The 22,424-nt window shown below is 37.5% G+C and overlaps 1 protein-coding gene across 1 annotated transcript in view; it reads left to right on the top strand.

Moving 5' to 3' along the window:
• Positions 1-22,424, top strand: part of TENM1 (teneurin transmembrane protein 1) — a 397,683-nt gene that overhangs the window by 93,301 nt on the left and 281,958 nt on the right. The window contains exon 5 of the mRNA XM_037040336.1: positions 22,053-22,252. Within this exon, the coding sequence (XP_036896231.1) occupies positions 22,053-22,252 (200 nt within the window). The remainder of the gene's footprint in view (positions 1-22,052; positions 22,253-22,424) is intronic.

Consider the following 22,424-nt stretch of genomic DNA (forward strand, 5'->3'; position numbering starts at 1 on the left):
AAATACACTTGAGCAAAAGGCTGCAAGTGGGCACTCAGCTAATCTGAGAGTACCTTGTGCATATTAGAAAATTAAGCTTCAGCCCTGGCTGGTGTTGCTCAGTGGATTGAGCACGGGCCTGCAAACCAGACAATCACGGTTCGATTCCCAGTCAGGACACATGCCTGGGTTGCAGGCCAGTTCCCGGCAAGGGCGAGTTCCCAGCAGGGGATGCATGAGAAGCAACCATACATTGATGTTTCCCTTCCTCTCTCCTTCCCTTCCCCTCTAAAGATAAATAAATAAAATATTTTTAAAAGTCTTTTAAAAAAAGAAAATTAAGCTTCAAGTTTGTCTATATGCTTGAGCAAAAAGCTGCAAGTGGGCACCCAGCTAATCCGAGTGCCCTGACTATCGGGACTCCGGGAGTTATATACTTTAGCCAGTTTCTAGGTACTCTTTCTTCTCCCCCTTCCAGACCTCAGGACTAATGGACAGCTACAAAGGCTATCTTTCTCAGCTAGTAAAGGCTTCCACTTTTGTTAGTGAAATTGCTACAGAGGCTCCCTTTCCCAGCACAGAGTCTCAAGGACTCCCCTGCTCCTTTGCTATTTTGCTTGTGATGTTTGGAACACCCAGCAGTCTTATAGGACTGGGGTCGGGACTGCTGAGTAAACAGGTGAGACATATGTCCCTCCCCTTACTATCTATCCTGCCTAACAGTTTCACCAATCTGGACTCCAATTTCTAATCTGAAAAACAAGGGACTTGGCTTAGTAAGGCAGGAAAAATAATCTTTCCTCTATCCATCTCCATTCCTGGCTGAGGCACCCCCTGACCTCTCTACCCCGCTAATGAAAGCACTAAGAGGATAAAAACAAAAACAGAACTTTAATAACATGTATACCTCCTGTATACCTGAGAAATACCCAGGCTAACTGAGTAACCCTCCACCATCATCTAAAATACCATTTCCAGCTAAAGACAAAGGAAGATATTGAGGCAGGGAGCCAGAAGGAAAAATTATGGAGCAAAGCACTGTAAAGGGGGTGACGTTATAATGTAGATTTAAGTAATTTCCATCTCCATTTATAAGAGTTTCTAGAGATTTATAATCATCCTTCAATTCCTGGTACAGAGACAGAGAGAGACACCACTTACAGGTAGAGATTTCCCTTATTAAGATAAATGTCTCTTGCAAAACAGTAACTTCTACTGAGTTTTCTGAGCTTGTCATATGTATGCTTTCTCTTTTCACCTCAAGATAATCTTTATACCACAGAGGCAAATTTGGGGGTGACAAGTTCTGATCCTCTTCAGCTTGCAAACTTTTAGGTGTGGAGGAGAAACAGTAAAACACTGTGTGCAAATTACATCTTACTGAGAAATTGCAAATGTAAAACAGATAAGAGCCACATTTCTCCTGATAAAATGGGGGGAGGGGCTCAGATTCCTGCCACACCCCTCCCTCCCTTCCCCTTTCTTTTTAATTTCTTTCTTTTTATTTTTAATTATATTTTATTGGTTATGCTATTACAGTTGTACCATTTTCCCCCTTCACTGCCCTCCCCGCTGCCCACTCCCTCCCACCCACATTCCCCCGCTTTAGTTCATGTCCATGGGTCATACATACAATTTCTTTGGCTTCCACATTTCCCATACTAATCTTACCCTCCCCCTGTCTATTTTCTACCTACCATCTATGCTACTTATTCTCTGTACCTTTTCCCCCCTCTCTCCCCCTCCCACTCCCCTGTTACTAACCCTCCATGTGATCTCCATTTCTGTGGTTCTGTTCCTGTTCTAATTCTTTGTTTAGTTTGCTTTTGTTTTTGTCTTAGGTGTGTGTTTGTGAGTTTGCTGTCATTTTACCGTTCGTATTTTTTATTTTCTTTTTCTTAGATAAATCCCTTTAACATTTTATATAAGGGCTTGATGATGATGAACTCCTTTCACTTGACCTTATCAGAGGAGGACTTTATCTACCCTCCTATGCTAAATGAAAGCTTTTCTGGATAGAGCCATCTTGGATATAGGTCCTTGCCTTTGATGACTTGGAATACTTCTTTCCAGCCCCTTCTGGACTGTAAGGTCTCTTTTGAGAAATCCGCTGACAGTCTGATGGGTACTCCTTTATAGGTGACTGTCCCCTTATCTCTGGCTGCTTCTAGGATTCTCTCCTTCATTTTCCTCTTGGGTAATGTAATGATGATGTGCCTTGGTGTGTTCCTTCTTGGGTCCACCTTCTTTGGGACTCTCTGAGCTTCCTGGACTTCCTGGAAGTCTATTGCCTTTGCCAGATTGGGGAAGTTCTCTTTTATTATTTGTTCAAATAACTTTTTCACAATTGCTCTTCCTTTTCCCCTTCTGGTACCCCTATAATTCAGATGTTGGAACATTTAAAGATGGGCTGGAGGTTCCTAAGCTTCTCCTCATTTTTTTGAATTCTTGTTTCTTCATTCTTTTCTTGTTGGATATTTATTTCTTCCTTCTGTTCCACACTGTTAATTTGATTCCTGGTTTCCTTTCCATCACTATTGGTTCCCTGTACATTTTTCTTCATTTCACTTAGTGTAGCCTTCATTTTTTAATCTAATTTGCCACTAAAATCAACCAGTTCTGTGAGCATCCTGATTATCAGTGTTTTGAAGTGTGCATCTGACAGGTTAGCTATCTCTTTATCACTTAGTTGTATTTTTTCTGGAGCTTTGATTCGTTCTTTCATTTTGGGCCATTTGTTTTGTCTGGAGATGCCTGTTACATATGAGAGGTGGAACCTTGGGTGTTCACCAGGGCAGGGAAACCCACGTCCCTGGGTTATGATGCTGTATGTGGGGGAGGGGTCCTAGAGGGAACAATGGCGCTTGCTCTGCTCTCTGCCGGATTTCAGTCACTTCCCCTGCTTCCCACAAGCAAATTGTTCCCTTCTGGTACTGATTCCCAGGTGGGTGGCCTTGTGTATATTCTAGGACCCTTTGGGTCTCTCCAATGAACTCTCCTGTGGGGCTTGGAGTCTCTCCCTGCCCCTCAACCCCCACAGGTGTTTTCACTCAGTGGTTTATTTCCCGGTGCTGGAGCACTGGGTTGCGCTGTCTGTCTCTCTACCCAGTTGTTTCTCCCAGTTTATCTGCATGCGAATGTGGGACTTCCACAATTCACCACCTGGCCCTGTCCACCCACTGCTGCCTTGCTGGGCCAGCCACCACCTTGCCCACCCTGGTCCTCTAACCACCCTGGTCCTCTAACCACCACCTTGCCATGAGTCCTCTCTACCCAGCCAGTCTTGGCCCTTCCTACAGGTCTGGATGAATGTGTCTTCTTTAACTGCTTGGTTGTTGGACTTCCATACAGTTCGGTTTTCTGTCAGTTCTGGTTGGTTTTTGTTTTTAAATTGTTGTTGTCCTTTTGGTTGTGCAAGGAGGCACAATGTGTCTACCTACGCCTCTATCTTGGCCAGAAGTCCCCTTCCCCTTTCTTTTTCAGCTGTATACATCTTTATTTCATAGAGCCAGAAATAATGACATAATTGATATGTGTAAACATTTTTTGAGACCCAAAAGTGTCCTGGGTTCTATCAAATGTAAGTGCAATAGACAAATATGATGCAATAGAATTGATACCAATGACTCCCCCCAAATATAGTGTACAAAATTAGCAATTCACAAACAATAGGACTGTTTTTCATATGCAATGGTGCCTTGATAATACTTTTTAAAAAATGAGGCTCCCCATTGCTTCTATAAAATTAGCATGGTATCAGAATGTATATATGCCTGGCTGGTATAGCTCAGTGAATTGAGCATGAGCCTGCAAATCAAACAACCGCGGTTCAATTCCCAGCCAGGGCACATGCCTGGGTTGCAGGCCAGTTCCCAGCAGGGGATGCACAAGAAGCAACCATACATTGATATTTCTCTCCTTCTCTTCCCCTCTAAAGATAAATTTTTAAAGTCTTTTAAAAAAGAATACATATATATGAAAGGAGACTTTATCAAGGATGAAAAATTGTTTATATACAGTTTTATGAAAGGAAATGGTACATATATTTACAGGGCTATATGAACAGGAAGTATTTCAGTTCTGTAGTTCACCTGGAAGTTACTTAATTCATCTAAACCTCACTCCCATCGAGATAAGTGAGATACCTCCATTGAAAGGATAAAATGGGATAATGTAGGTAAAGTGCTTAGCATTAAGCTTAGCAGAGAGTTAGCATTTGTCACATGTTAGCTAGTATTATTACTTTGGTTGGCTTTTATTTTGTTTATTCTGATAATTTTTATACTTTTTTTGTTTGTTAGCAAGAGTTTTCAGGAAGACCTAGAAAATAAGAAGCAACCACACGTGGGAAATGAGAAGCAGGTCATACTGAAGTGGGCCTCTGAAGAGAGTTTACCACATTAGCAATGATCATATGTTTTTGGAATACATTTACATTTAGGAAATTTGGAAAGTTGCAGTTGGTGCATTAACACTTTCCTTAAAAAGGTATATGGAATTATTTTTTAAAAAAATACATTTTATTGATTATACTATTACAGTTCTCTCAATTTTTTCCTTTTGCCCTTCTCCACACAGTGGCCCCCATTCACTCTGGCAATCACCTTTCTTAGTCCATGGATCGTACATATAAGTTCGTTGGCCTCTTCACTTCTTACACTATTTTTAACATTCCCCTGTCTATTTTCTACCTACCATTTATGCTTCTTATTCCCTGTACCTATTCCCCCGTTCTCTCCTTCTACCCCAGATGATAGCCCTCCAAAAGACCTCCACATTTATGATTCAGTTTCTGTTGTTTGCTTAGTTTGCTTTTTAGATTCAGCTGATAGTTGTGAATTCATTGCCATTTTAATGTTCATAGTTCTGATCTTCTTTTTCTTAAATATGTCCCTTTAACATTTCACAAATGCTTCCCAGACAAGCTTTACCTTGTCTGGGAAACACTTCAATTGGCCTTCCATTCTAAATGATAGCTTTGCTGGGTAGAGTAATTCAGCTTGTGGGTCCTGGCCTTGCAAAACTTTGACTACATCTTGTCAGTCCCTTCTAGCCTGCAACGTTTCTTTTGAGAAATAAGCTTTCTTATGGGAAATCCCCTGTAGGTAACTATCTCCTTTTCTGTTCCCAATTTTAAGATTCTGTCTTTATCTTTAAACTTTGGCATTTTAATTATGATGTGTCTTGGTGTGGTCCTCTTTGGGTCCATCTTGTTTAGGACTCTCTGTGCTTCCTGGACTTGTACATCTATTTCCTTCACCAAATTAGGTTTTCTTTCATTACTTTTTCAAATGATTTTTCAATTTCTTAGTCTTCCTCTTCTCTTTCTGGAAACCCTATGATTTGAATGTTGGTATGTTTAAGTTGTCCCAGAGGCTCCTTAGCCTATCTGTTTTTTTTTTTAATTCTTTTTTCTCCTTGCTGTTCTGATTCATTGTTTTTTCTTCCTTATGTTACAAATCATTGATTTGATTCTCAGCTTTATCCACTCTATCATTGGTTCCCTGTAATTTTTTTAATTTCATTTTGTGTAACCTTCATTTCTGCCTGGGTCTTTATATGCAGTCAAAGTACCCAGTCACGTCCCCGTACATCCTAATAACCAGTGTTTTGAAATCTGCATCTAAAAAATAGCTTATGTCCATTTCACTTAGCCCCTTTTCTGGGGTTTTGCTCTGTTCTTTCATTTGGGCCATATTCCTTTGTCTCCTCATTTTGGCAGCCTCGCTGTGTTTGTTTCTATGTATTAGGTAGAGCTGCTTTGACTCCCTGTCTTAGTAGTGTGACCTGTTCTAGAAAAGTGCACCTGTTAAGTTGGATGGGGCACAGCCTTACTTAATCACCAGGGTGGGGCAACCAGTTTTACTGCTCTGTGGCTCTGTTGAGGGGAGGGCTCAGAGAAGAAACAATGCCACTGCGTGACCTCTGGAGTTTTGCCAGGGAAGAAGCTGTCCCCTGGCACTTGCCCTGATGCCAGACACTTCCATTTCTCCCCATGTGCCACTGGTGCCTTTCCAGCTGTTGCCCTGGTGCTGGAGCCCAGAGGGAGTGAGTCTGTGTAAGTCTTAAGTCTCTTACAGGCCCTGAGAATTCTGCAGTTTCTTCCGCCACCCCAATGCCCACAGGTTTTTACAGCCAGAAGTTATGGAGACTTACCATATTTCACCATGTATAATGTATGCCCACATTTTTAGCCCAAACTTTCAGGGAAAAAAATCATTTGTTTTAATTTTTTAATTAAAGTATTTATTTACTTATATTTATATACTTGCTTTTGTTTTATGGAGGAATTTTAGCGTTTATTTTTTAACATATTATGGTACAAGAAATTTTATGTATCAGATAATTACAGAACACAAAATCAGATAAGAGTTATTTTAGGTACTACCCATGTATAATGTGTATCCTTATTTTTCCCTCAAAAATTTGGGCAAAATGCACATTATATGTAGCTAAATATGGTATCTTCCTGGCACTGGACCCCTGGCCTGCGTGGTCTGGTATGGGACTGAGATCCCTTGCTCCTGAGGTATCCTCCCAATTTTTATCCACCACATGTGGGTGTGGGACCCCTGTTCCATGTCTTCGCATCTCTGCCCATCCTACCAGTCTGGATGAATATGATTTCTTTAATTCTTTGTTTGTCAGACTTCCATACAGCTCAAATTTCATATGATTCTGGGTGATAGTTGTTTTGTAGTTTAGTTGTAAAGTAGTTTTCAGTTGTAAAGTGGTTTAGTTGTAGTGTAGTTTTTGCCGTGGTCGTGCGAGGAGGTGAGCCATGTTTACCTACACCTGCGTCTTGGCAAATCTCCTTTCCTCTTTCGCTTCTTTGTTCTCCCTTCTCTTCCCAGCTGCTAAGACTTTGATAAACTCTGGGTGAAGCTCAGAAGGACTAGCTTATTGCTAAAGTTCCTTTCAGCTGTATACATTACAAGTCAGTGAATTCAGATTCTGCCATTAAGGTAGAACAATTAGCCATTCCAAGTATAAGTAGACATATTTTTGAAAAAGGGGTATACTCCTGGAAAGTGGTTGAACTCTATGCCTGTAAAATGTGTGAACCACATTTGCCATTTAAATTACTTGCAGAGAATTCTGTTGTAATTCAGATAATTAATTCCCAGTTTTCTGCCTTATAAATTTGGATTTTGACATGTATGTAACAATAACAGTCTGCACTAGAGAGCATTTACAATTTCAAAACACTTTAATGTCTTTTATCCACATAACAGTTTGATGCTGTAACAGCTAATTGTAACCCTTGTTTTACAGTTGAAAAGGAAAACATGAGGAGGTTAAGTGACTTGCCTTGCATAAAAGACTTAAGTACAGGCAGAGCTGAGATCAGGATCCAATCTCCCCTTACTGTTTGCTCAGCACCCGTCTTTGAGCCTTTTCTTTAAAAAATTCTTTTCTCCAAGCCAGTTGTTCTAGTAACATCTGTCTTGATCAGAGATCTCAACACATATAGTCAAATGCATAGCCCTTCCCTAAGAGTACTTCACAAATGTTAGATTTCACATCAAAGATCTAGGTTCAGCGAGCACTCTCCTTTCTCCTTAACACAGAACACACACACACACATGCACACAAGTACCCATGGGAACTTAAACAACAGTACAAAATGTACCTTTTATTACCTCCTTTCATCATAGACTTAGCTGAAGGCATTTGCACACATGGGTTGCTTAATTTTTGTTTTTGTTTTTTTCTTCTTGTAGCCTAGTTACATTGGAAGCAATTTATGCAATGACAGTTGTGGGCCTTGAATAAGAGGTTGAATTCTAAATGTACTTACAGTTTCACTGAAATTTATTTCACAGACCCAGTCAGTAGATAAAGATTCATTGATTTTATTGTACCACAAGTTATGAACTGTACCAACCCCACCCAGGCAATCATTGTGCGTTCTCATGAAATAATGTCCTACAGTATAATTCTATGGTTCTCTAATACTGGCTCACAGGACATGTGGATATTAAAATGGACTCAGCTATCCTTTGACTCAACTCATAGTTTTAGTATCTTTTACTTAAAGGATATCAGAGTCCAGGACATTGTGGTAGAATTGAGAATAATTCATATAAGCACAACAAACCACATGAATAATATAGTAGTGATGCACTAACAAAGACAACAGTGTTGGGAGCATAACATTATTATTTTAAAACATTAATGGCAAATTACAGTAAATGTTTCCTATAATGCTATATAGATGTTTTTCTAACACCAGGTTTCAGGGGGCCCAGCTAGAGTACTGCAGCTGGTTTTCAACTATATTAAATCACTTTATCAATATAGTTCAGTTTTAACAAAAGCTTTTCTGAAGCATACTGAAGACCTTCTAAAACAGATTTATGGAAAGGGTTCACTATGCTAAAAGGCAAACTTATTTACAGTATAAAATATTCATCTAAAATGTACCTGATCATATGTGTTTAATGTTTCATTCTTGTTTCATTTTAATCCTTACTTTATTTTTTTAAAACCTAATACCTTTTTTGTGATGCCATAAGAAATGTATCTGCTTTGTGATCCCTTTAGCCCAGTGATTTTCAACTTTGTCATCTATGGCACACATAAACTAATTAATAAAACTGTGTAGCACACCAAAAATATATATATTGCCCTGAAAAAACTTGGGTATGATTTTAATTTACTTACAACAGATGGCTATTGTTGTGTTGGCCATTGTCATTTTTATATTCGACAGTCTAAGGCAGGGATGTCCAACTCATTTTCACCAGGGGCCACATCAGCCTCGCTGTTGCCTTCAAAGGGCCGAACGTCATTTCAACTCCTTAACAGTTAAGGAGTAGTTACATTTATACAGTCCTAAAATTATATTCAGCCCTTTGAAGGCAACCATGAGGCTGATGTGGCCCCTAGTGAAAATGAGCTTGACACCCCTGTAAGGGAAGAGAGATCAGTGTGCCTAACTAAATACCCAGGTATTACATGTTGTAAAAGTTCTGTGGTGCACCAGTTGAAAATCGTTGCTCTAGCCCAATAGTTTACATTCAACAGAGACACCAGGGGGTGTACTATGGAATGCCACATTTATCTTCTTGGACTAGTCCTTCAAAATATGGGGTATCTTACCATAACATCCTTATAACACCTTAGTTTTTTTAAAGAACCAGGCAGTCCATTGTTGAAATTTACTAGCCATGTGTACATCTAATTCTGTGGAATATCCTTTTATATCTTTCAGACTCTATTACTTTTGGAGGAATTTCAAACACTTACCAGCTTTTTTCATGAAGTCAATGGTAATTTCAGTATGTAAAATTTAGTTTTGAGAATAAAGTTGTAGAGTTCCCAGATTTAATGCCCAAATCTGCATTTTCCCTTTGTATAACTGGCAATCCTATAGAAAATAATCACATATCCTCTTTTTTTGCCTTTACCTTTCTAATATAAAGAGCCTTAAATTTTCCTTCTGTACTTTTCTTGTAGCTCCTATTTTCTTTTTGTCCTTGCAGTTGCCTTTTCCTGTTTTCATTATACAAGTACATCCTCCTGAAGGCCTCCTTACCAGAACCATACACAGACACCGTCATCCCATTGCCAGGGGTTTAGAGACAGAGAAGAAAAGTAAATATTTGCATCAAAAGAGAAGTGATTTTTGACCACCTTACCTTGAACCCGTCATTAAAATAACATCAAGGGGAAAACAGAGAAATCTTAAAATTCAGAAACATAGAAGCTTATCTTTTTTAATGCCATATTAGTCAAGATGCCATTTTAACTGTACTGAGTACTTTGGAAGGTTAACAAATGAAGCAGAAGACATAACTTTTGCCCTTGAAAAAGTTCCCATTAAAGAGGAGAGCCAAAAGAACATGCCTGTGTGCACACACACACAATGCAAAACATCATGTGACTGTTGTACAGAAATAGAAATAAGATAGCTAGGCGATTAAGAGGCTTAAAAGAAAGAAGATGAAAAAATGACTGTTATTATAGAAGTAGTTTGAGCTGGGCCTTGAGAAACAAGAAAAATCAATCCTGTTTGACCTTAAAGAGTGCATATTTAGGAAAATGGAGTAATAGAGTGGTAACGGCAAAATGCAGATGGTAATAGCCTAAGTGGTAAATGGATAATGAAGCAATAGAGACAGCAGATGGAGACAGTTTGGCAAGAAAAAGGAGATAAATGTATGACAGCTAGATGAAGGGACAGTTGGGTTCTTTTGTTCTTTCTCTCTTTTTTTTTCAAATGAAGAGAGGTTTGTGCTTGTTTGAAAACAGTGAATAAGGAAACAATAGAAAGGGAGTCCTTGAGGATGCTAGTAAGAAAGGAGATTGTGCCATGGCCGGACTAACCTAGCTGGTTGGGCATCGCCCTGCAAAGTGAAAGGTCACCAGTTTCATTTCTAGTCAGGGCATATGCATGGGTTGCAGTTTGGCCTGGAGGCGGGGTGTGTGCAAGAGGCAACCAATCAATGTTTTCTTCTCACATCCATGTTTATCTCCCTCTCTTTCTCCCTCCCTTACCCTATGCCTAAAAAATAAATAATTAAAATCTAAATTAAAAAAAAGAGAGATTGTCAAGGGACCAGAGTCTTGGGGCAAAAGAGAAGAGGCAGGAGGAGCCTTAGAGATAAGCTGGGATACCAGTTTATCTCTAAGCACACAAAGTATGAAAGTGGCATTTTGGTATTGTAGAAATCAGAGGAAGGGATTCAAAGAAAAGACACAAATGCAATAATCAACTATGATTATTGGTGCTCTTATTATTACTGTCTGTAATGTGTTTTGTTTGTGAGAACTTTTAATTTGATGTTATTGAAAGTTTTCTGGGTTCTGAAAAAGTACAAATCAAAGGTGTAGCAACATGACAACCCAGGAGAACTGGCTGCTTCTTTTTCCCAAGACCTGGCACAAGAAGATATACATCCCTCTTATTACTCTCAACTTTAGGATAACTGGATCATGATATATGATCTTTATTAAATGTCAAGTAAGTCAGCATCAAGAGTTCAGACAGATGTGACTGCCCTATCCTCTGGGGACCTTTTCTAAGATACAAAAGGAAGAGCTGGATAAATTGATCTATGACCAACTCTCCTGTCACCATCCCAAAGTCCAGAATGATTTGATTATAATAACCTACATATAACAAATATCTAACATTGTATAAAATACAGAAAGTAGCTATCACTGCTGTATGCTATCAATTATAAATTCTAAAATGACTGGACAGGAGACAGTTTAGCTTCCAGGTAAAGGTGACTTAAAAACACTTGGAAAGACAGCAGCACTCTTGTGACAGTGTATGAATGTGTGTATGTGTGTGGACCATGCATGACAATTTATAACTTCTAACTATAATTATCATAACATTTTTGTTGAGATATAGTTTACATAGTATATGATTCACCGATTTGAAGTGTATAATTCATTGGTTTTTACTATATTCAGAGTTGTGTAGCTATCACCACTATGTAATTCTAGAGCAATTTCATCATACCAAAAAGAAACCTCATAGCCTTTGGCAGTCATTCCATACCCCCTGCTTCTCCCTGGGCCTTGGCAACCACCAGTCTCCTTTATGTTTATATATATTTGCTTATTTGCACAGTTCATGTAATGTGTAGCCATTTGTGCCTAGCTTCTTTCACTTTACATAATGTTTTCAAGGTATGTCCATGTTGTAGCATGTATTTATCAGTACTTCACTTCTTTTTATGTCTGCATTCTGTTCCATTGTGTGGGTATACCACCTTTCATTTATCCATTCATCAGCTGATACATCTTTTGTGGATTTTCACTTTTTTTTAGCTATTGTGAATAGGCTGCCATGGAGATTTATGTAAAATTTTGTTACAACATCTATTTTCAGTTATTTTTTATATATACTAAGGTGTGGAATGACTAGGTCATATGGTAATTCTATGTTTAATTTTTTAAAGAACTGTCAAACTTTTCCAAAGAAGTGGCAACATTTTACACTTCCACTAGCAGTGAAGGAGGGTGCCCATTTCTCCACATGCTTGTCAATACTTCTTATTGTCTTTGGTTTTTATTTTAGCCTAGTGGGTGTGAAGTGGTATCTCATTGTAGATTTAATTTGCCTGTCCTTGAAAACTAATGATGTTTAGCTTCTTCTCCTGTGCTTGTTGGCCACTTGTATATTTTTTCAGAGAAATGTCTGTTTAGATCCTTTGCTCATTTTTCAATAAGTTTGTCTTTTTATTGTAAAGTTTTTCAATGTATTTGAGGTACAAGTCCCTTATCTGGTATATGATATACAAATATTTTCTCCCACTCTATGGGATAAAGGCTGTCTCTCATTTTCTTGATGGTGTACTTTCAAGCGCAAAAGTTTTTAATTTTGATGAAGCCATATTTATTTATTTTTTTGTTGTATGTGCTTTTGGTGTCATATCTAAGAAACTATTGCCAAATCCAAGGTCACAAAGATTTATGCCCGTTTTTATCTGAGAATTTTATAGGTTTAGTTCTTAAATTTAGATATGTGGTCTATTTCATGTTAATTTTTGTGTGTGACGTGAGCAAATGGTTCGACTTCACTCTTGTTTGTGGATATGCAGTTGTCCAGTACTACTTTTTGAAAAGACTATTCTTTTCTCCATTGAATTATCTTGGTGCCCTTATTAGGAAAATCAATTGACCATAAATGTGATGTCTTACTCCTGGACTCTCAATTCTATTCCACTGATTTATATATCTATCCCAATGTAAGTACCACCTGTAATAAGTTTTGAAGTCAGGAAGTGTGAGAACTGTGACATTTTTTGACGATTCTTTTAGTTTGTCTGAGTCTCTTGTATTTTCATATAAATTGTAGTTCAATTTGTGTATTTCTGCAAAAATGGGAGTTGGAATTTGGATGGGATTGCTTTCAGTCTGTAGATCAGTGTGGGAAATACTGCCATCTTAACAACAGTAAGTCTTTTGATTCATGAACATGGATGTCTTTCCATTTCTTTAGGTCTTCTTCATTTCTTTCAATGATGTTTTATGTTTCTCAGTGTAAAAGTCTTACAACATCTTTTTTAAATGTATCCCTAAGTTTTAATTCTTTTTGATGATATTATAAATGGAAATGTTATCTTTTTTCATTTTCAGATATTTCATTGCATGTATACGTATTCATTAATATTTGAATATTTTTGCAAATAGCAATATTAATTTTAAGAAGGTATTTTATTCCATGTTGACCCATGACTGAGTGTATGATGGAACATATAACAATGTGATGATAATTTTGAGTTTTCTATCTTTTCTAGTTTTCACCAAAGAAATTCAAAGGAATTGGCTACTTCCTATTCCATTAGTAATCAGCATACTGAGATTCTGCAAACATAATTTATATTTCGCTGTGTGAGATTATATGTCAAGTCAAGAAAGCTTAAAATTTGGAAACTAATTTTTGTGAATACTGTACTACTTAATGGTCGGTAGACTACACCAGAAGAACTGGGAAGCTTTAAAGTATTTTTGTGAAAGTGGAAGTTTTTGTGATGAAATTTAAAGAAATCCTTCTCAAAAAGAAATGATGTCTTTTAAATTATATGTTCAGCAAACAAATATACAGAGTCAAAATGTAATTCAAAAGCAGTCCTGTAATTAAGTGTAAGATTTTAACAATTCCATTTCACTTCTCACTGAGAAGATGTATGCAATAGTAGATAAACTACAGTCCGAGAATTTGCAGTCTCTCAGTGTCTGTACCTAATCTTTACGCTTACACAGTAATGTATTTCTCAAGGGTAAGATTAGTTAATGGACTATTTTACACAATCAACTATTATCAGTGTCAGTAAGACAGAGGGATTTTACTTCTAAACATTTTATTCGCAGTTATTTCCCAAAGGTCTGTGTGTGCAGATGGTTTCAATCCTTGCTCCTACCAAAACTTGTACTGAAATGTCAAAATAAATTAGAAACATTACTAAGTAAATTATCAAGGTTACTATTTAATTAATTCATATAAATAGTATTTACCAAGTGCCTACTATGTGCAAGGTTCATTCTTTTTTTTTCCCTTTCTCCTGACTGGTCCTAAGTATGTAATGGGTATAAAACATCATGTGTAATCCACAATCTGGAAAATCTGTCCCTCAAGAATTGAGAGCTGAATATGTATTTCTCTTCACTAGTTCATATAAAGAAAGTTATACCAGGCTACCGAAATGGAAGGGATAAGCTTTCACTGTCTTTTTTCATGTCTTTGCTGCTTTTGATCACAAGGAATAGGGCTTGACTTCACTTCCCCATTTTGCTTCAAGCACTGATATTCTAAATTTCACAAAGGCATGTTACTGTGAAACAATTATTATACATTTTTTAAATTTTTAAAAGATTTCATTTTTTGATTTTTAGAGAGAGGGGAAGGGGAAGAGAAAAGAGAGGGTGAGAAGCATCAATGTGTGGTTGCCCCTTGCATGCCACCTACTGGGGAATTAGCCCACAACCCAGGCATGTGCTCTGACTGGGAATCAAACCTGCGACCCTTTGCTTTGCAGGCCCATCCTCAATCTACTGAGCTATACCGGCCAGGACCAATTGTTATATTTGAAAGAACACAAAGAAGACAGTGCTTAAATCATAGGACTCACACTAGGGCTAACTCAGGTGAAAGACCATACCATAGCCTTTTGATTATATCTTTCGAAGATTTTGAATGTTCCATAGGGTGAAGTGAAGGGCAAATATGATCTTAAGGTGTATTTCTTTTTAATCTCTTTGGACATCATTTTCTTTAGTTAAAGCAGTATCTTCTTAGCTTTCATACTTTGCATTAAATTTGAAAACATCTTAAGAAGACTACTAAGATTGCTGTCATGGACAATACCACAGTCATTAACCCTGTTTATTTTTATACAAGGACCTAATACTGAAATCTTTTAAATGACCATGTGTCACACAGTTGTTGGATGTAGCATGTCTAGATATATTAAGTAGAAAAAAATGTGTACGTCCACAGTATAGTTATTGACCTATTATCTGGCCAAGACCATGTTATTAATAATCATGTTATTAGTATTCAGGTATGTGTCTGAGTCTAGATATAATGAAGGCTTGGTTTACTCAATACAGCTACTGCATGCAGTGTCTGTCACCAATTCCAGGCCTCTCTGTCTTTACCCTTCAGGTAGATTGACCTTTTCCTCTTGAACTTAACTACCATTAGTTAGTTTGCCATCCTTCAACACAGCCTGTCTGCCATTGTTTTTTCCCCCACTCAGCAACTCATGTCTGTGCTTGCATTATAGCAAAAAAGGAGAGTGTTTAGTTCAAACTAAATGTGTGGATATTAGTAAGACTGATAAGTACAGTACCGCAAAGTTTGATGCAGTCCGTGGCTCTCTGCATTTCAACTTGGATTTGTGCAAAGAAATTACTGGAGAATACAGTATTTCTGGGGGTTCTGGTATGCTTCAGTAAAATAAGTGATTAAATTACAATCAAAACATGAGTATTACAAAAACTGTACTTAAGTGCTATATATTTTTCAACTTTGGTGCTACCAATTTGCAAATGAAGGATCAAAACTAATCATAAGTTTGGCCAAAACTCTTTCCCTTACCTATATTGATGCAGAGTTTCCATAAAATCACATTATATGCTGTTTTTTCTGCACAGAATGTTTTCCTCTTTAGTTTCCCACTTTGAGCAACATTATGAAAAATAATGAAATAATGAACTAATAATAATCACTACATTGTAATTCATAACTAAATTTGAGAGAAAATAAAGTAGAGCAAGCTGCTAATAGAGAGATATCTTCCTTTCTCATACACTAACCTCTAAAAGGTTAGAGGCTGAGAAAGTTTCCATCTGCAAGTGGTGAGAATTTCTATTCTCGAACACCAAATCACTGCAACTAGCTTGCTTTGCTATTTTTATTTAAATCGTAGTTCATTCATGTTGTCGTTTCTCTTCTCTTACCTTGCCTTAACTATGATATGCACTCTCAAAGGGTATGACCATCTTCTGTTAAACTTATTTTTATAAATGTTTCAGGATCATATGCTTCGGATATTTAGTGATGCTAATAACCAGGAAACCCCAACATCATAACTTCATGAGTTTCTTTTGATGTAGTGAGTAACATTTAAGTAGCTTCATTATACAATATATGATGCAATAAAGTACACACAAGAGAGATGGTGTAGCATATGATAAATCTCATATATAATATAAAGGTTAAGTTCATCAGCCAGTTTTGCCTTGATTTTTTTAGAAATGACAGTGTCTGTATTAATTAAAGGCCATTCACAGCATCTTTAAAATAGTGTTTGCTAACATAAAATATTTTTAATTGTTTTATATTTATAACATTGTTTGAATGACTGAATGATGCATGTTAGGAAATGGTAAAAGCCCCCAATGGGGATATCAGTTGAACAAACTAAGCATTAAGTTGAGAACAGAAGTAAATGTACACATAAACATGGGCTCTTAATTGCCTGCTCATTGAAGACATTTATCAGCTCCAGGACATTAAGAGTTAAATGTATAGTCAACCCTTTGGAGACCAAACTGTTCTGTCTCACAGGGAAAACAAGTAACTTTCAGTGAAAAATAAGGTCCTTGGTGGGTCATTCATCATCTCAAAGGGCATATTTTATTATAGATGTCAATTCCACAAAATTATGTGTCCTGTAATACATAATTATGTTCAAAATTGCATTTGAAATCTATTATTAACAGTTAACAGTGAACAGTCTTAAAATAGTTATTACTCTTGGCCTTAACACAAAAAGCAATAATTAGAGGTATTTTAGGGAGTTAAAAGCTGTAAGGCATTGGCCTCTGAATAAAGCCACTGCAGGTGTGTTTCTTAATGGGCTGTTAATTTTATAACAGGTGAACACAAAGGACAGAGACCATGTGTGTTTTTAAACTGTGTTTGCTGTGGAGAAGGCGTTGATGGCTGAAAAATATAAAGGCAGTGTGAAATGAAGCCAAATTGAACTTTCCCTCCCGAGGTGTAATCTTCCTTGCTTAAGATCAAGGCAAATTCTCTTGTGTCCCTTTTCTCCCCACCACCACATATCAAAAGAATTCCACAGAAATACCAAACCAGTATATCAAAAATTATTGGAAAATATGGCAATAAATAATGGAGATCTGGTTGTCCAAACTCATTATCTGCACCCCCCACAAACTCTCCTTCTAGGATTCTTGTTTTTGCTACCACCACTACATCACCCAGACTCACAGTCACGGCTCAAGTTTGACCTTCCATAGCTTCCACACCACTCGACATGGGCATTTAATGGGAACTTGTTAGAAATATCAAATCTCAGACCAACAGAATCATAATTTGCATTTTAACAAGACCCCCTTCGTATGCCCATTCGATGTTGAGGAGCTCTACTATAGATTCTCCCTTTAGTTTCTTCCTTCTTTCCTTTATTTCCCTTTTCCTCCTGGGGAAATAACTTTATTGTTATAACTATACTTTAAAAATTGTTTTTAGAAAACATGTAACTCAATTTTACTTTTTGATTCAGAATAACAGTTTTACCTTTTAATGCAATCATTTACTTCATTGCTCTTTATTTTCATTGTAAATATAGATATATGAAACTTATCTTTGCTTTTTTATGTTTTCTATTTAACCATTGTAGTCTGTGTCTTCCCTTTCTTTCTTTTGTTTGAACTATTTTTATGTTGGTATTATTTTCTCTATGCTAGTTCAGAAAATAATTTTTTGTTCTTTAACATTTACTCTTGAAATACAGTAAGATTTTAAATATATTCATATAAAAATATGAAATTAATTAATATTTCTACCATTCTTCAGGATAATCCAGTTTTACACTTCCCAGATAACATGTGATTGTTTTTTAACTTTATTGAGGACTAATTGACCAATATAATTATATTTAAAGTATACAACATGACAATTTGAAATACATATACATTGTACAATAGAATGATTACCAGGATCAAGATAATGAACACATCCATCACCTCACATAATTAACTCCATTTCTGGGTGTGGTGAAAATGCCTAAAATTTATTTTCTAGTATATAATAACATATTTTTTATTTTTTTATTTTTTAAAATATATTATTGATTATGCCATTACAATTCTCCCATTCCCCTCCTTTCATTTCCCTCCACCCTGCACATCCCTCCATGCCTCCCCTTTAGTTCATGTCCATGTGTTACAAGTTCTTTAGCTTCTATATTTCCAATACTATTCTTGCCTTCCCCCTATTTTCTACCTACCGTCTATGCTACTTATTCTCTGTACCTACCCCCCCACTCCCCTATTGCTAATCCTCCATGTGATCTCCATTTCTATGGTTCCACTCCTGATCTAATTGTCCTCAGGTTCCTTTTGTTTTAGGTGTGGTTGTTAATAACTGTGAGTTTGCTGTCTTTTTACTGTTCATATTGTTCATAGTTTTGATCTTCTTTTTCTTAGATAAGAGCCTTTAATATTTCATATAATAAGGGCTTGGTGAGGATGAACTCCTTGACCTTGACCTTATCTGAGAAGCACTTTATCTGCCCTTCCATTCTAAATGAAAGTTTTGCTGGACAGAGCAATCTTGGCTGTAGGTCTTTGGATTTCATGACCTGGAATACTTCTTTCCAGCCCCTTCTTGCCTGCAAGGTCTCTTTTGAGAAATCAGCTGACAGTCTGATGGGCATTCCTTTGTAGGTGACTATTCCCTTATCTCTTGCTGCTTCTAGAATTCTCTCCCTCATTTTAATCTTGGCTAATGTAATTATGATGTGCCTTGGTGTGTCCCTCCTTGGGTCCAACTTCTCTGGGACTCTCTGAGCTTCCTGGACTTTTTGGAGGTTTATTTCCTTTGCCAGATTGGGGAAGTTCTCCTTTATTATTTGTTCAAATAAGTTTTCCTCTTGTTGCTCTTCCTCTTCCCCTTCCGGTACCCCTATAATTCGGATGTTGGAATGTTTAAAGATGTCCTGGAGGTTCCTAAGCTTCCCCTCATTTTTTGAATTCTTATTTCTTCATTCTTTTCTGGTTGGATGTTTCTTTCTTCCTTCTGGTCCACTCCCTTGATTTGAGTCCCAGTTTCCTTCCCATTACTATTGGTTCCCTGTGAATTTCCCTTCATTTCACTTAGTGTAGCCTTCATTTGTTCCTCTAATTTGTAACTAAAATCAACCAGTTATGTGAGCATCCTGATCACCGGTGTTTTGAACTGTGCATCTGATAGGCTGGTTATCTCTTCATCAATTAGAAGTATTGGCTCTGGGGTTTTGAGTTGTTCTTCTGCTTGAGCCATAATGTTTTGGTCTGTTCATATGTGTGAGGGGCAAAGGCTTATGTGTTCACTGGGGCAAGTCTACCCATTCACTGGGTTGTGACTTGGGGGTGGGGTCAGAGATAGAGCGATGGTGTTTGTTCTGCTCTCTCTCAGATTTCGGTCCCCTCTGCCACTTCCCACAAGAAAATTGGGCCCTTCTGGTGCTAGTTTCCGGGTGGGTGCTTGTGTATGTTCTAGGACTCTGTGGGTCTCTCCAATGAACTCTCCTGTGATGCTGGGAGCCTCTCCCGACACCTCAACCCCTGGAGATTTTTTCAGTTGGTGCTTTTAGGCTTTATTTCCTGGCACTGGGGCCCTGTGTTGCATGGTCTGTCTCACTGTCTGTTTTTTCACCTGTTTTATCTGCACGTGAATGTGTGACCACAGTCAGCCAGCCACCTTGCTCCCTCACTGGGTCTGCTTATTGCCACCCCACACCTGTGATCTGCCAATCGCCGCCTATGCACCTGGGTCGGTCCAGTAGCCACCACTTTCTCCTGCCAGGAGCCCTCTCCAATGGCCACCGACTCCGCCCCTTTAATGGTCTGGAATGAATGGTTCATTGGTGTCGGACTTTCATACAGTTCAATTTTCTGTCCATTTTGGTTGTGTTTTTGTTTCTAAATCTTTGTTGTTCTTAAATTTGATTGTGCGAGGAGGTACAGTATTTCCATCTATGCCTCCATTTTGGCTGGAAGTCCAATACCATATTTTTAAGTATAGTCACTGTGTCATATATTAGATCCTTGGAACTTCTTATAACTGAAAATATGTACCCTTTCACCTATATTGTCCCATTTTCCCCTCCTCCTGGCCCTGGCAACCACTATTCAATTCTCTGTTTCTATAAAATCAGCTTTTTTTAGTCCCACATGTGAGTAATACCATATAGTACTGGTCTTTGTGTGACTTACTTCACTTACCATGATGCCTTTCAGAATCATCCATTTTGTTGCAAATGGCAGGATTTTCTTCCCTTTTTATGGCTGAATACTATTCCATTATACTATTTTGTGTATGTGTGTGGGTATCAAATTTTTTATTCATTCATCTATGAAAGGTCATTTAGGTTGTTTTCATATCTTAGCTATTACAAATCATGCAGCAGTGAACATGGATGTTCAGTTATTTCTTCAGGATCCTTATTTTAGTTCCTTCAGATTTATATCCAGGAGTGATATTGCTGGGTCATACAGTGGCTCAATTTTTAATTGTTGAGGAACTACTGTTCTATTTTCTAAAATGGCTATACCATTTTGCCTTCCTACCAACAAAGTATGAGGCTCCCTTTGTTTCTACCTCCTTGCCAACATTTTTATCTCTTGCCTTATTGATAATAACCAACCTAAATGTGTAAGTTGATATCTCATTATGGTTTCGATTTGCATTTTCTCAAAGATTAGTGAGTACCTTTTCATAAACCTATTGGCTCTTTGTGTGTGTTCTTTGGAAAAATTTATTCAGGTCCTTTGCCCATTTTTAATTTGAATTATTTTCTTTTTTATAATTGAGTTATATACACACACACACACACACACATATGTACAGCATATATATGACATTAGCCCTTTTTCAGAAATATAGCTTGATAATATCTTCTCCCATTCTGTAGATTGCCTTTTCAATTTTTTGATTTTTCCCCTTTGTTGTGAATAGTGTCTTTAGTTTGATATAGTCCCATTTGTTGATTTTACAATCGACTAGAATGTGCTTTTCCATGTGTGCTGTTGGGCCCACCCTACATTTAAATGTTCATGTCATTTCACCTGAATTATTGTCCTATATCATTCCTATACCATTCTTGTGCCTCCCTGCTTAAGTGATCCTATCTTCTGCCTTAAGGTTAGCCTTTCTAATGTACCCACACCTCTCTACTCTTATAAACCTTCAGTGGCTTCCCATCCTTTATTAAATACACCCATTAAGACTGGCGCTCAAGGCTCTGTACAATATTGATGCCATCTTTTCCCTCCGGCCTTATTTCCAACTGCTCTTCTATGTATACACCTTAGCTTTACAGTTTTCTCTCCTCTTTTTTTTTTTTGTTCAGGGTTCCTTCCATGTGAAACAACCTTCCCAACAGGTCTGTTGAAATCCTGTCCTTTTAAGGCCCATATTCAGTGCCACTTTTATTGAATAAATATGTGCTTATCACATACTACTTGCCTACATTGTTCTAGTTCCTAGGGATAAAGCAATGAACAAAATACTCACTGCCTCATGGAGGTTATATTGTATTCAGAGAAAACGGTCAATTAACAGTAAATATGTAAAAACTGGTTGTATGTTAGGTCATGATAAGTGCTAAGGAGAAACACAAAGGAGGATAAAAGGCATAGAGACAGTTAGGAATGAGGAGTATCCTCCAACCAAATAGCTTTCCTTTCTTTGAATAACCAGAGTACTTATGTTCTTTTACAACATGGTTGTCTGTGTACTTGTCCTATATTCTTTCTTATGTTCAAAGCTCCTTGAGAGCAAAAACTGCATCTTACTCATCTTTGTATCTCCTGCAGCTTCTGAGACAGCATTCAGTGAGTAATGGTTAAAATGAATCACATGATGGAGATAAATGCAATAGTAGTTTAATAGAAGGGAGAGACTGATATAGTGGTGGGTTAGAGAGGGCTCCTTGGAAGATACTTAATTTAGGTAAGGCCTTGAAATCTGGGTGGTGTGGGGAGGAAGGAAAAACTGAGTAAGTCATTTTGATGCATCTGTTCTTGAAAAAGTAAACACTGTTGCTTTATAAATTGAGATTAATGTTATGTGTATTTTTAATTTTTATAATCAGTATTTCAGAAGGGACGGGCAATAGACACTGGAGAAGTTGACATCGGTGCGCAGGTCATGCAGACCATTCCCCCTGGCTTATTCTGGCGTTTCCAGATTACTATCCACCATCCAGTATATCTGAAATTCAATATTTCTTTAGCCAAGGACTCTCTGCTGGGAATTTATGGCCGAAGAAACATTCCACCTACACACACTCAGGTATGTGATATTACAGATGTTTCTTGACCCTTTTAGAGGGGTTTGGGATGACTAGTTTAGGGTTTGTGACTTGAAACACATGGGAGTCAAAAGTGAAGGCAATATTTGTATTAAGCAAATATCCAGAATAACCACACTGAAGCAAATGTAAAAAAAAAACTGCCATTAAGAA

Source organism: Sturnira hondurensis, unplaced genomic scaffold, assembly GCF_014824575.4.
Source record: "Sturnira hondurensis isolate 20B ecotype Veracruz unplaced genomic scaffold, ASM1482457v3 Scaffold0002633, whole genome shotgun sequence".
Lineage (NCBI taxonomy): Eukaryota > Metazoa > Chordata > Mammalia > Chiroptera > Phyllostomidae > Sturnira > Sturnira hondurensis.